The 16,406-nt window shown below is 31.0% G+C and overlaps 1 protein-coding gene and 1 long non-coding RNA gene across 2 annotated transcripts; one reads left to right on the forward strand and one right to left on the reverse strand.

The window, feature by feature from the left end:
- Positions 1-3,918: 3,918 nt before the first annotated feature.
- LOC100794930 (transcription factor bHLH106) lies at positions 3,919-7,074 on the forward strand. Its single transcript, XM_003520439.5, has 2 exons — positions 3,919-4,375; positions 5,053-7,074. Exons 1-2 carry the CDS (start codon positions 4,067-4,069, stop codon positions 5,491-5,493), a joined length of 750 nt encoding a protein of 249 aa, XP_003520487.1. The 5' UTR covers positions 3,919-4,066; the 3' UTR covers positions 5,494-7,074.
- A 4,828-nt stretch (positions 7,075-11,902) lies between these two features.
- LOC121174594 (uncharacterized) lies at positions 11,903-14,829 on the reverse strand. The gene is made up of 3 exons (XR_005890720.1): positions 13,949-14,829; positions 13,420-13,788; positions 11,903-12,350 (listed from the first exon to the last, which is right to left on the reverse strand). It is a non-coding gene; the product is annotated as an uncharacterized lncRNA (long non-coding RNA).
- Between the last annotated feature and the right edge of the window lie 1,577 nt (positions 14,830-16,406).

A 16,406-nucleotide genomic window follows, 5' to 3' on the forward strand; every position in this document is an offset into this window, starting at 1 on the left:
TTTATATTTTACTTTAGACTTAAATATGTTTTTTTATCTCTAATATATATTCAAATTTTATATCTGGTTTCTAATCAATTTTTCCTTTGCAATAGATCTCTCATACTTGAAAAGCTTTGTACGAGGTCTCTGTCGTTAGAAGGGATCCATTAGTTGCTGATATGATTGTTAACTCTACATGCTAGCAAGCTATCTCCAATGTCATGTTGAATTAAATGTGACATGTGAGCTAATCATGTGTCGTTTGACACGACATCATGTTTTAATTAAATTAAAATGAAAAAAATAGAAGATTAGAGTTTCTTATAATGAAAATTGTTGTTTGAGAATAGAATGAAGGTTGTGTCTTCTTCCCCTAGCATTGGTTATCATCATAGAGAAAAGGAGCCTAACAGTCTAAGATTCGTAATAGTGCACCTCCGTATAACATTGGGTTGGCTTCATTGAGGGGTTTTTGTGCGAGTTAAATGTCCTCTGGTCCAGAAAAGAGAATGACATTCATGTGAGCTTCTTTTTCATCACTTGGGTCCCTATGCATTCATTGTTGGTGCAACAAGCTGGCGATTCAACTAACATTTCGAACCAAGAAGCATCCAAACAAGATATTTTGGCAATGCGATGAGTGAAATGTAAAAAAATGTTACTTTTGACATAGTTGGTTTCTACCGTGTTTTGATTTTTATTGTGTTCTGTTTTAGGGTTCCAAGTGACTGTTGTATAATGTGTAGGAAGATAAGAGGTGTAATTTTTGAGTCTGTGATGATGATTTGCCAAAATATTTAAACCAAAGTTTTAGAAGTATTGTGGAGGTTAATCCTTATCTTTCACGAGTGGAGGAGTTGAAGCATAAGGTTATAACAATTGAAAGAAACTTGCATCACATAAGGAAAAAATTCATTTGTATGATAAACTAGTTCAAGAATTAAAGAAGATCCTTGCAAAAGAAGAGACTCAATCTCGGGAATATGCCAATGGTGTTGAAGAACTATGGAAAGAAATAGTAAAGTAACAGATGAAGACAAACATTGAGAGAAAGAGGGTGAAGGTCCTAGGATACATTGTGGTCTTCCTTTGGAGTTTGTTATGTGTTATCACCATTGCATTTGCAATTAAGTAGATAATACAAATTGTTGTTTTGTTGTTTTTTGAGATGTACTGATTCAAAATATGTTGTGATCAAATTTAAGGTTGTGGGATTGGTATTTAGTTATTATAAACACAAGTTTGTATGAACATATTTAGTAATGATAATTTTTGGATCATGTTCTTATTAAATTCCAAATCTTGTATTAGGTCCCTATATGAAACCTCTATTTTTAATTGTTTTAATTTAATTTTAATTCAATTCAAATATGATGTTAAGTCAAACGACATGTTATCAACTTACGTGTCACATCTAATCTGACATAGCATCATAAATAACTTACTTATGTGTAGAGTTAAGAGACACATCCGTCACTAACAAATTTTTTTAATGATAAAGATCTCATGCAAAACTTTTCAAATATTAGAAATTTATCATAACGAAAAAATTTATTAGAAATCAAATACAAAATTCATATATAAATCAGAAATAAAAAAATATATTTAAGTTTTTATTTTAATCCAAAATCTTTATTTTAATTCATTTGATTTTTTAAAATATTTTTCTATATACCGAATGGATCCTAAGAAAGTGGAAAACTAAACGATCAATTCAACAGAGATGCACGAATACCTCTCGCAAGGTAAGACGAGCCCTCTATCATACATCCCCTTGTTGCATGACATATAAATGATGTAATGCATATACAAAATTCTCTCTCTATCACGAGGTGTTGAATAGTAGTTTAAATGTCCAGTATATATATTAACAAATAATAACGATATGTTTGAACATTTTTTTGTTTTTAAATATTTTATCAAGATCTTTAATTTTTAATTATTTTTTTATCATATTATATCACTTATAGTAATTATATTTTTTTATTTTTTCTCTCAAGGTATAAAAAACATTCGGGTGATTAAATATTTTTTTCTATTTAAATATAATAGTCAATGTAGAAGAATTGTCCTAGAAGACAAACTTTTGATTTTGGCCACTGTTAGCAACTTACCATGAAGTGGATGGGGCTATGGGAGTCTAATTTGAATTTATGAAAAAGCAAATGAAATATATTTTATAGAGCTAATTATTTGAATTGAACTTTAAAGTCAAATCACATTTTTTTTTAAAGTAAGACGATTTTAATCAAATCAAGTTTAAACTAGATTCATTTGATTTTATAAAAAAATAGTTTTAATTAATAATCAATTTTTAAACGAGAATCAGATTTGAATCCAGCAATTTTAGAAGTCCAATTTTAATTCTAAAGCTGTTCAAAATCAAATTTAAAACTTTTTTAATTGACCAGTTTTGAAATAAGTTTTTTTTAAGCAAAACTGATTTTAAACTTTTTTTTATCCAAAGCTTCAATTTTTTAGGGAAATGAAACCAATCATTAATCCTGAAGGTTAAATAGAGAGATTAAGGGACAACAATGTTAAACTAATGGCATCCAATAATAAAGAAGGAGCTAGCTAGGGTTGTGGAGCTGTGGATATATGTGGAAAATTAACTCCTCCTACCATATTGAGAAATCTTTGATGCTTCTATGTCATTGCCATTCTTTGGTAGAAAAATGGTCTATATATAGAGATAAAATTTTGCATAAATATGATTAGAGTAATGCTAAATAGTAGGAAACAATTCACACGAACAGCACAAAACAAAAATATTTGAATTCTATTGAATACAAATAATATATTAAAAAATAAAAATAAAAAGCAAGAGTTAAAATACACAGTAATAGTAATTCGTTTGAATATTTTTTCGTACCAGCAAGCAATTTCCATATGAATATAAATATGAAATATAAATTTTGCTTATTTAATATAAATGAGAGTGAAATAAATGCAAAATTTAAATACAATTTTGTTGTTTTAAATTTGAATACAAGAATATTTATTATCGTGTGTGGATAAAAAATGTGGATTATTATTTAAAGTGGATTCCACATACACGTGTAAACTGGAGAAGAGGTGGGACGGGAGTCTGAGAAGTAAATTGATTACCATATCAATAATGAAGGACAAATTTTACCATTTATATACAAGACAATTTATATTAAAATGTTTTTCAAGTTTTTTTTTTTTGGGTGAGTAGGTATTTTCGGCACAGGATTAAAGACTAATTTATCGAGTTACTAAAATTTGTTTAAAAAATTGTTTTTTAATAAATATTTTTCTATAAAGAGTATCAAACAATGAAACTAATAAGAGATCTAATTTAATTAATTCATGAGTAATGCATATCAGTAGTTATAAAATTTTTATACCTAAATTTAATTCTTATAAATAATAAAAAATCAAATATTTTTGCAAGTATTTTATGAGAAGTCATTAATGATTACATGACATATAATGATTAATCCGTAGATGGATTAGGATAATTTCATGTTCCTAATTAAACATTAATCATTTCATGACATATAATTAAGTGTTATTAATTTTTTTATAAATAAAAAAAATTAAATACATGTCATGTGAAAATGAGTTAAGATTACTGATACTATATAATTTTAAACTATTAAATAATTTTTTTCTTTAGGAGTTATAAGATTAATTTAATAATTAATGAAAAAAATCAAAGATTTTATATTATTTCCACTTGAAAAATTAATAGTTAATCATTGGATTAAGTCCATATTTCCTCAGCATAATTTTTTCATTAAAAAAATGGAGAGAACCTAACCAATAATCACATACTACTAATTATATACAAATAACTGTATTATAATTTTCGAAAACAATAATTTAATTGTATAAAAAATGAAAAAAAAGGAAATGGGCACCGAAAGGCAGGAATAGGAAGTAGAAGGGGATTATTTGATTTGAATTTGCAGTGATATTGGAATGGTTTTTGGGTCAGTCAAAAAGAGCAATCATAAGCATCACTTCACGTTCACGACCACAAAAACTGAAAAACTGTACCACACTCACTCAGTCCCTTCTTATTATTAGCCCCCCTCACACCTACCCTATCATCATGCACCACTTCGCCTTTGCCATGGACAACTCTCACCTCCTCCAATTCCTTCCCAACACCACCACTTCCACCAACAACACCCCCTTCTTCCACCATGCACCACCACACACTCACTCCACCTTCTCTACTAATTCCTCCAATAATACTAGTTCCTACCCCTTCCACCTCTCCCAAATTACCGAAACACCCTCCCACCATGATAGAGCCCTCGCTGCCATGAAGAACCACAAGGAAGCTGAGAAGAGAAGGAGGGAGAGAATCAACTCCCACCTCGACCAGCTTCGCACTCTTCTCCCTTGCAATTCCAAGGTATATATACGTCTAAGATTTCACCTTATACTTATACTCTAACGATACACACAACTAACTAACTAATATGCTGTGGGTGTGACCTAGTTGCTACATATATAACTTTAATTTCTCCCTTAAACATATATAACTGGAAATCAATTAATTTCCAGTTAGGAAATTAAAAAATAAAAAGACACACATAGAGTTGTACACTCACACATATGTATATGTGCATTATTTATTTATTTCATTGTTAATTCTTCCTTTGGTTTTGATGAGTGTAATTGTCACCTTTTCTTTCTAGCTAGCCAGTTGTTTTTGAAAGATAGAGAGTGGTTTGTTCCTTCTTTTGATCTCAAAGGTTGCATACTTTTTGACCAACAAAGTTAAATCTATGTCTTCTAGTTGACTAGACTTTAATTTCATGGAATATGTACATACAGCAGGATGAGCTAGATTAATTTCTAGGAAGAACTCATAAAATCCAAAGTTTCAAAAGAGATTCGTATTCATTTCATGTTTCCAAAAAGAAACCCCAGCTTGATTCGTAAAGACATTGACACATAATTGAGTTTGGGAAAGTGAGTTTGCTTTTACAATGATAAGTTATACTATTAATATCATATTATACAGTACTATATGATATGTGTATTAAATTTTTCCATGGTTGTTGTTGTTGTTTGATTTTGGTTCAGACAGACAAGGCTTCGCTTTTGGCGAAGGTTGTTCAGCGGGTGAAGGAGTTGAAGCAACAAACATCCGAGATCACCGAGCTCGAAACCGTCCCGTCGGAGACTGACGAGATCACGGTGCTCGCCACCACCGGAGGGGATTACGCCTCCGGTGGTGACGACGGGAGGCTCATCTTCAAGGCCTCGCTGTGCTGCGAGGACCGCTCTGACCTCATCCCGGACCTCATAGAAATCCTCAACTCGCTTCACCTCAAAACCCTCAAAGCCGAAATGGCAACTCTCGGAGGAAGAACTCGCAACGTTCTCATCGTCGCTGCTGACAAAGAACACAGCATTGAATCCATCCACTTCCTTCAGAACTCGCTCAAGTCCCTTCTAGACCGGTCCAGTTCCGGCGACAGGTCGAAACGACGCCGTGGCTTAGACCGAAGACTAATGTCTTAAACCGGATACTGTTTCCATTGCTACACATGCAATATGTTGGTTAATTCGAATAGGTTTATGTGTTTGCAGGTTTTGGTAATGTAAAGCGAAATTAAGTTGGATGGATTAGGAGTTTAATGACTCTGTAATCAATTTTACACTCTTAGTCAGAAATCAGTTTTACTTTATTAACCAATCAAAAACTAGTATTAGTATATGATTTTTAAGATAATTATTTTAAAAATTAATAAATTTATTATTTTTAATAATTTATGATTGAATGAAAGTGTAAAACTAATTTAAATTTTTAGTGCATAACTTATTTTTACTTATATTAGTTTAGGTTGTTATTTTATATGCATGGTAGTGAGTTAGTTAGGTAGCTAGGGTTTGTGTGATGTGTTTGGAATCTTTGCATGTGAACTTGGAGTTGCATGTAAGTAGGAGAAACAAGAGGGGTGGGAATCTTGCTGCAGGGTAATGGGGAAGGGAATGGAGTTTTTGTTTAATTACGTGCTGTGCAAGTTGTGGCTTGTGACAGCGAGGGAAAGGAGTCTGTTTTTTCTGTAAAAGCAATGCTTCTGTGAGTTTCCAAGCATGTAGAAAATGGCATATTCGTTTTCTCTTTCATGCACTTTCTTTCTCTGAGGTTTGTGTGGTATTTGTGATTGTATGTGGTTTGTTTTTCCTCTTAGTCTAAAGAAGGAACTGGGTGGGAAAAGATGGAATATGGTTGTTGGGAAGTGGGTCTTTTTGGGTTGGACTCTTGCTCAGGTTTGTTCCGGTAATATTGAGATGTTGTTGAAGTTTTAGTTATAGTACTAGCTCTCTGGGTGAAACATGATATTTCTCACTCCAATGTCAAAGGACTAATTCTTTAAATAGATAATAAGATTCATTTTAAAAGATTAACTTTTTTTAATAGATATTTTAATTTTGATTATAAACTGATATATAAGAATCAAACTCTTGTCTTGGGGCCTGTTTGGATATAACACAAAAATGTTTTTGAAAACTTCTATATTAAAAATAGAGTTTTTTTAAGTTCTCAAAAGTACTTTTAATCTTATATTCAAATAAATACAAATGCATAATTTATTAGGAGATAAAATTATCTGTGAACTATTTCATATAGTGTAGATAGTAACAACAATAGTTGTTTATGTGTGTGACAATGAAATAACAAGGGGGTTATAAATGGACAGGGGTTTCGGTCCCCGGAACCGGAAGAATAATGTGCTGTGTTGTGTTCCCAAATCATGCTTTTTGGGGGGAGAAAAAGGAAAAAAAAAGTGTTGTAAACGGTCGGAGAAAGAGAGCAAGCTTATTACAAAGAATCAGAGCTCAGAAGGTAGTTATTCATACATAGATGTTAAAAAGGCTTTTTAGTTAATTTGAGTGCATAATTTCTCTGGTCAGTTAAAGGGCGGAATATATTTGTTCAGAGCAAAAGAAAACAAAAAACTGACAAAGAATTGTAGTCTTGCCCGGGACTTCAGATATGTCAGTGTAGAGATTGTACTGTGTTTTGAATTTTGTTGTCAATTTGTTTACTGTAACACATACAAATGATTCTATAAATGGATAAATATCTAATTGATATGTTATATTTTATCGCTTACAAGTGCAGCTTATTATCTATATGATAATTTATCTAAAAATAGTTGGTTTGGTCAAGACGGCTTGAGAAGTTGAGAATGTAATAAGAAACTAATTAATTAAAAGGTTTGAGTTTTGACTTGTGATACTACTATTTACTAATCTACTATATATCCTTATGCCATAGGTGTACTTTATTCATTGCCAAACTCCTACACATACATGGTTACTAAATTTCATCAATTTTTTTTTGAATAATGTATGGGTGAAATTAATTAATCTGAAGGCTTTTTCTTTTATTCAAGGTTCTCCATATATGAAATTTCAGCCAACATATCTAAATCTAAAATGGATGGGTCCATTTACGAAGGGCAAAGTACTTTCGGCTCAAAACCTTATTTAAAGAAAAAATTGCTTGGCCACTTGGGGGTCAATCTAAAGTAGTATATATTTAACTGACATTGAAATGCTAGCAACATGCACATGACAAATTCTTTATAATAAATTTTTTATACCATTAAATAATATTTTTTGGAAAAAAATGCAGGTCTAATTCCTTACTTAATAAATTTTGATCAATAAAAAAAAGTATGTTAGAAAAAATATATTATAATTTTATTAATAATGCTTCTCAAATTCATAACAAATGTTACAATTTAAATTATTAATTAAGAGATGGTTTTAGCTAGCTGGAGATGATCCCCACCACCGCAACAACAACAATATAAGTTGATGTAGATATGGGTTTGACTCATTCAAAAGATTTTACAATTCTACAACTCACTTTTTTATATCTTTAAAAGAAAAACTATATCTATGCAACCGATTTATAATATGATTTATTTATAATAAAGAGTGATAAGAAGAGGTGTGAAATAATATATGATAAAAGGAGGAAAAGATATTATAAAAAAGGTGTTGGATGAATTATATTCCTATTTTTAAAATGAATGGTGTTATTAATGCACAATTAATATAAGTTACAAGAGAAATACAATTTTTAATATGTATTTTTGAAAACAAGTGAAGAAAACTTATGAAAATGTATAATTTAAAAATGATTCCCTTTTGGAAAACTTGCATTGTCTTGCTGTCTTGCACGGCCATTAAATCTATAACAATATATCAAATCCATGTCTTGTGGCGGTGAAAAGTAGTGCTGCAATGTAAAATTCGCGGCATGTACTTAGAAATCTGCAGATACGTAAAGCTAGCTTGATCATTGCCTTATCTGTTTTTTCCTTTTCTAATATAATGGGTTTATAAACAGACAAGTAGAGGGAATGATTAAAAAAAGAAAGTAATATCATACAGTACATAAAATGGAAAAAAATAATTGCTAAATCTCATAATTAGCTATTAAGCAAAAATGTCCTGCATTTATCCAAACTTTCTTTTCGTTCTTTAATTTTATTATTAAAAAATAAGGAGTAAAATAAGATGGGTTACTCCTTATTTCTTAACACTCAATATAATATAAAATAGTTTTATATTACGATGGTCACTATTTTATGACTTTATGCTAATTATTATAAAATTTAATAAATCTATTATATGTTTGTAACTAGAACAAGATAAAAACAAAGAAAGAAAGAAAAGTTTGTCTCATATTATAAAGAATGAAGACTAGCAATCTCTGAAGTGAATTGAATGAACTTTGACTGGTGGGAAATGAATGCAAACCAAAGCAATCACTAAGCAGAAAAGGTCAATAGCTAGCCTTCTCCATCGTCCACGTGTGTATGCAGAGTCATAGAGATACAGATTTTTCAGGTCAAGCGTGTGTCATATCGGCTTTGTAAATCATTATTGTGCTGTGTCTCACTTTTATATTTAATATACTATAACCTATATGGCATACATTGATTCAATTATACAAAACTAATTATTAACTTTCTCCTGCTCTTATAGTACCCTAGAATCCCTCTCTCTCTCTCTCTCATATATATATATATATATATATATATATATATATATATATATAAACACAGAAAGAACACGCGAGGTAGAAGTGTGCATAAAGGAGGCTGACAAAAGGTAGCACGAGTGGGGACTGGAACATAGCAAAAATCATATAATGAGAAACAAAAAAATATATTTTGCTAGTTGCAGTAGGTATGAGGAGTTTGAAGTAATGAAACATAATTTAATAACAAATCCTTACTAGTGTCCTAACGATAAATACTAATCAGTATCTTAAAAACTAATCTTTTTTTATTAAGATGCAAAAAAATAAACTCCTTATTTCTTAAATATGTTCTTATATTATTTTTAATAAAACTTTTCTTATTAATCGAGCAATGGTTTACTTTATGTATTAAAGTGGGGTCCATGATTAAATTTTTATAATCACTTCTCATATTAATAATAATAATTCATGATTATTATAAAAGAAATAATCTTATTTGATGTCATTCTTTTATTTAAACGTTTTTACCTTTAACTACTATAAATTACATTTTATTTTAAAACAAATTACACCTAATTATATATATAAATAACTTTCAAGTTCGGAGTGTCTTTTTTATTACCAATAATAATATATTACAGAGGTTTAAATTTTAAATAACATGAACAAGTTTCACCCAAAGTCCAGACAAAATGCATTGAGCATCGGGTGATTTGTCGGAGACGTCCATAATTAGCATATACTTTCTCTTTTGTTCCAGACTGTGATTATCCCTTTTTAATTAAATTGCCTCTATTCTCATTCTTGTTGTGTGGTGTGCCTTATTCCTCTTCCTCCATAAACCACAAGCTACATGTATATATATATATATATATCTCACTCACAAAGGCACACATATATGCTTGCTCCTCCTATGGTAATGCAATCATTCCTGCCACTATATATTAACTTTTCCCCACCCTTCTACATAAAATTCAATATGTGCAAAATTGCAGATAAAAGTTGCACCATCCTAAATTAGCATGTGAAGCCTTTCCATTGTTTCCTTAGTTCATTTGGCTATAATTTAGAAATCCTACTTGAATTCTCTCGCGTCTCTATAATTCTATATTTCTCTAACAATGCCCTTGATCAACTCATCACTATTTGAGGAAAACATTTAATTAGTCTCTAAAATTTAGTGCCATTTGTTAATTTGATTTTTAATGTTTAAAATGTAATTTTTTTAGGTAAAATTATAGAGTAAATTGAGTTATATTTTTTTTTACGTTTAAAATTAAATTTTCATTTTATAAAAAATGTAAATTTAATTCTTAAACGTCAATTTTGTTATAAAAAAAAACTCAATTACTCTATAATTTTAATGCGCATAAGTATATTTAGATTCTAGTGTTAAGATTAAATCATGTGAATCTTATTTTAATGTGTGCAGAGCTGTGTCAAGTCACTTTTACCACAAAATTTACTAATAGCTTCCAAAAGTCACTAAAAAACTGGCAACAAGTTTGTGAGGGTAGACGCAGAACCAAACAGACGGGAAGGCATAATACTTTTAAAAACATAGTAGTACATGTAGTTCTACTATAATCATCAACAATTCTCAAATAATTACTTTTTACTCGAATTTAACTATAAATTAAAAGTGAAAAAAAAACTTATTTTCACCAATTATTTATAAAACTTTAAAAACAGTGAACAGTGAGAAATAAAAATCAAATCAATTCGAACACAATTTATATAATCCATGACCCAATTATGACAGAAAGGAGTTTTATCTCATCATATATTTAGGTGGAAATTGATATTCACCAGAACTGTGTTGGTATTTAACAAAAAAACTGTTTTAATTGTGTAAATAATAATAAAAAACGTTTTCATAAAAAAAATGCTAGCTTGACTAGGGTCAAATTAACATCGGTAATACTCTCTTGTGAATGCTTTTTTCTTCTTCTAGTTATGACATTGGCAACTTCTTTTTTTAAGGGGGTGTGGTAGCAGCAACTACAGTCCAGTTTTTGTTGCCTATATGGGCCTTTTTACTGTTATCTCCAATGCCCAAACCAACCAGAGAAAACAGGAAACAAGGTCACTCTTTCGATGATCCTATTCCCTCCACATTCTTCTGATTTCACAAGATAATCATCAATGCAACTTTCTCTTCTCAACAAATTCTTTCTAATTGAATCCGAAACAGAAGATACTGTGTATAAAATTAACTTTAAAATGAAATATGGACAGTCAGACATCTCTAAAATCAGTTTCTAAAGTGAGCAAATAAGGATACATCAATTCTTAAAGAAAGAAAGCGAAAAAGAAGATAAATAATGCCCTTTAGGATCTGTTCGTTTGAGGGGAAAGAAAACAAAATAAATAAATAAACAGTAAAATGATATGAAACTCACATTTTTACACTCTAATTTAAAACTTTCATTTCAATTTATTTTCTCTCCATTTCTTTCTACTCTACCTAACGAATCCTAAATCAAATGGATTTGTACAGCCTTACTTGCTCTCTTACCCCTAGTGCAGGCATTATGCAAAATTCCTCATTTGAAATTATTTTAGAAGCCTCTTATTTGGTGTTATCTTAGAAGCCACTTTAACATTTGGTGTGGCATTTGGAAAACGTGTTATAAGAGCTTATTGAGTTTATATCCTAAATTATACTATAATGCTTGTTAAAATAAACGAAAAAAAAAAACAAACTTAAACTAGAGTGCTAATCAATTCCCGATAAACTTTTTCAAATGGCCCCCCAAATGAGAATGTATAACTTTCTTTGAAAATCAAATATTCTGCTCAACACTTATTCCTAGTTCCTACCACAAATGCATGGAAGTATCTTTACACACATTATATACGATCCTACCACAGTAATGAAATATGTTAGCTGAAGTCAGAAGTTCAAAACTGTGATTGCTGAAACCAAAACACGCATAAATATCTCATACAAATAATTTAATGATCAATATTTATCTGCCAGCAAGAATGGTGTCAGCCCACTGATTGAAAAAAACACAATGGAGACATTTTACAGGAGCCTTAATTTCCAGCAAAGAATGAAAGAAGGAAAATGATCAGAAGTTGTTGGTTTAATGTCACCCTTGTATAAGTAATATCACTTCTGTTGTCTGTCCTGCAAAGCATTTACTGATCAAGCACCAAACGATTGTGATCAATGAGCAGATGATAATGTTAGTCAGTTACTTGGAACCGAAACTTATTCATGGGTCCAGTGGGTGGACGTATTATAGCAATATGAAGGAAACAATGTAGAACCCCATTTTGATGGAAATTTTAAGTCACAGGCAGAAGATTGGCAATCATTGAGAAGCAGTTACAGACTTAGAATGCCTGGAACTCTCACAACCTGGCCAGTTATGTAAGCTCTCATGAGTAAATGGAGGGGGCTTAGGAAAATTGAGCAACAACATATTCTATATGCAATACTATTTTGGAAGAAAAGAGAAATAAATGCCAAGCAATTTTACAGCATTAACTGTACAACTGAAGATTTCTAGTAGTGAGCTTATATAAGTAAACCAATCAATATCACACTGAGCATAAATACCCTTGACCAAAAGAAGTCAACAATTTCTGTCATATTCAAAAAATATGACCACAACCACTCAACCATCTTTAAAAAATTCAAATTCTTTGGTAGTTGTAATTAGCATGCTTTAAGCATACACATTGTTATTAGAATCCAATCCAACATTGTCTACACTTTCCTTAAGCAGCCATAGGTGCTTTTTTAAAATTAGGGATCTATTGCATAACTTAATCAACTCTAGCTTGAAACCATAGATGCATCATCATGATGAGAAGAAGTCTTTGGTTAAAAATTTTCCCTATTATCGTGAACATGATACCATAGTTGATAGAATTATACTAGCAAAAAGACACATTGTATCAGGAGCATATTGCAGAATAAATAGTTGGACAGCCATTTGAAAAACTGAAGCCACCATAGTCAAAACTCTACAGGTCATAATATGTTACTACTTTCAATTCTCTAGATGGTTAATAGGGATGTTTATCACAGATAAGATATTTTCTTTTTGTCTGCTTAGGCTGCACAATGGAAGTACTATTGAATTTTCAAGCTTGGATATGTAACATAGATTGAATTGAAAGCCAATTCCAAATCTCAAAAAGTCTATTGCTACTTTCTTTTAATATGGTGAGATCCTTTTAATGTAAGATATAATAATACATAAACAAACCAGGTTGGACAGAAAGAGATCTAAAACAAATTCCATTACCAATATATTAACTTACTTGTGAAATTACAGATCTCTTTATCTTTATGATTATTTCTATATTTGATATATATATATATATATATATATATATATATATATATATATATATATATATGTTGACCAACATGATAAAATTGAACAACACCAAAATTGGAAATGCAGGAAGAAACTTACCCTGACTAAGAAGACTTTGTTGACAACCAAAACAAGTATTGTGAAAACTGCGGCTTCAATCATTTTGAGATGATGGAGTGACCTCATCAAACATCACTATAGGAAATAGATGATGATATGACCTTGCCAAATGGGGTGAAGAAATAAGGGTGAATCCACACACACTCACTACATCCAGTGGGAAGCTCACAGACACGAACTTTGCATCTTGGACAAGTGTATCCCCCTCCGGTTTTGACCTCTTTCATGACATACAGAACCCTCAGCTGACCGTTGTGGGAAACCCATCTTAATTAAATTAGCAGTAGCATACTCTGCTATTGCTGGAGGTGGAGGTGCATGCTCTAGGATCAACTATTTAAAATGGGACTGCACAATGCATACATTCATGAATTTACAAACATTTGAAAATTGCAAACAAATTCTAAGGTGATTAACAATATTTTAAGTACTGCTTGACTATAAAAATTCAAATCACTTTCATAGAGGATTATTTGTATTTGTACTACATCAAAATCAACAAACTAACCTCCTTTTTTTTTTTTTCTTGACGAAGCGAAAGACCAAACTGAGCAAAGAGATCAGCTACAACATTTGACTCCCTAAGAACAGAGAAGCATGCAACATCTTGAGCTTGTTGAGCCAGTTTCTTCCGGGTGTTGAGAGAAACCATTTAAAACCAAGGACATAGTTGAGGCCGAATCAGTTTCAACAGCAATCTTTACGAATCCCCTAGCTAAAGGCAGTCTCTAAGACCATGAAAGATTGCCCAAAGCTCCACTTGGAGGATCGAATGAGCTTGTAGCAGCTTGGAGAAGAAAACCATAACTAAGTCTCCAGAATGGTTAGATATATACCCTCCACAGGCAGCTCCTTTTGATGAGAAAGCTCCATCACAATTCACTTTAACCAGCCCAAAGGAGGAGGTTTCCAAGGAACAACATAGTTCTGGTTTGGCGCGTAAAGATCCCCAACTACCTTGTTGGATTGTAAAATATCAGACACAATGGCTTGTTCTTTAAACAGTAAAACAGAATTAAGAATCCATTTGTCTGCGAAGATGAACTCATTTCTCCTTCTCCTCCCAAAAGAAAATGACCCAACTGTTACAAAAACGGTCCAGGCACGAAGCTACATTGAACTGGGCTGATCAAAGTCTCCATTACAGCTTTCATTTTTAGTGCAATAAGCTTGGAAATAACGTAGTGCAATGGAAATAACGAGTATTTTTGTCTCCAAAGTGCATCCATTTGCACCTTGATTTCTGATAACACATGATTTCTTCCTTAAGGAGAATAGAATCCAGCTCACTCCACAAATCCTTTTGCAAGTTTTTGAGGAATGAATTAAGTGGATTGTGCGCCAAAGATCTCGAAATGCCATTCAGCCTCCGCAAAAGCTTTCTTTTTTGTCTCTCAATGTTTCCAAAAACATATTTATTCCCCATTTGAATAGAGTGTTGAAAATTCCATATAGTTTGATTCCATTGATTGTTAGTCCTCCAATTATCCTTTACAAAATCACCAAACTTTTCATGGGTGAATCACCGTTGTTAATGGATTGACAAGTATGCTAATTTGACCTAAGTAGTAAAGTTAAAACAAAAATTCGAGTGTCAAATTCATATACACTTTATTTGTACTTAGGTAGATGAATATTTTATTAATAAAAGAAATTAAAGAAAATTATTTTGAAGAGATTATGAGAAAAATAATAATTTAAATAAGTTAAATCAAACAAGAGGTGAATTTAAACAAAGATTTAAATTAATTAATTAAAGACAAAAGAGATAAGAAAATCCAATATCCTTGTAGTAGGAGATTCAGAAGATCAAAATGTTAGAAACTTAGCCCACTAGAGTTACTCTTTGATGCAATGTTAATGATTTTTTTTCTATTTATAATTATTGCAATTTACACATGCATTTACTAGCATACTCTAACTTTGATCTTTTTCATGAAAGAGCTTAATTTATCTATTTTCTCTCTTAAATTCCTTTGCAGAGCTAAAATAATAAATTGCATTAAGAATAACGATATATAACATACTAAACAAATATCAACCTATCTCTAGTGATGATTTTATTTATATATTATTTCCCACTTCTATTAGAAAATAACGTTTTTCAACGCTACCCATAAAACTTACCATGCAAATGAGTGATCAAGCCACCAACAATAATATTAAGCACAGGAAAGGATAATGCAAAAGTAATATTATTAAATAGATAGAAAGATAAATTACATCAATAGTAGTTGACTACCAAGTTCCCAACAAAGGGGGTTTAGCCTCTCATTATCATGACTATGAGAGGCTAAATTACCCATTCTTGGAGGCTTGGATACCAAAAACTCTTTGATGCAATGATCTTTACTATCCATTTAATGTTATTTCAATATTATTACTTCCGTTCTATGTTTATTGTCTTGTTTATGGTTCAATCACTCATTTACATGTATGTTATAGGATTTTAATTATTGGGAAATGTTTTTACTCTAAGAACTTGAAGGAACTTTTAGGTAACCCATGTCTAGGGATGGAATGGTGTTTTTTAGCCTTATTTATGCATCTTTACTGTTAAAACAAGTTACTTGATTTAGCTTTCTAAGAGATTAGGAGTGAAAGTGATTTAGGCTTTTTCACACAAGGGATCATGGTTAGACTAGTTTACTTGATGAATGTAATAGTCAAAATAACTTAAAATGGTGAAAAATCCTTAAAATTGCATCAAGAGTATTTTTGGTAAGCCAAACACCAAACACTTCTATAAAAATATGCGCCAAGTATCATTCTCCACATCCAAGTGTTTGTTTTTCTTGTCTCTTGCATCTTGCTTTGCTTTTATAAACTTTACTATTGTTGAAATTACATTTTTGCATTATCACTCTAAAAAATATTTAGTTTCAATCATTCTTTCGTTTAAAATTTGGTATATACAAACGTTGAGTACAATCAGAGTCCCTGTGGACTCGACATTCAGTCTTATC

This window comes from Glycine max, chromosome 3, assembly GCF_000004515.6.
Source record: "Glycine max cultivar Williams 82 chromosome 3, Glycine_max_v4.0, whole genome shotgun sequence".
NCBI lineage: Eukaryota > Viridiplantae > Streptophyta > Magnoliopsida > Fabales > Fabaceae > Glycine > Glycine max.

Bases quoted from the DNA above. Each gene is read 5' to 3' on its own strand.
- LOC100794930 (XM_003520439.5), top strand. From the start codon at position 4,067: ATGCACCACTTCGCCTTTGCCATGGACAACTCTCACCTCCTCCAATTC. The intron at 4,376-5,052 runs GTATATATACGT...ATTTTGGTTCAG, and splicing joins TTCTCCCTTGCAATTCCAAG to ACAGACAAGGCTTCGCTTTT.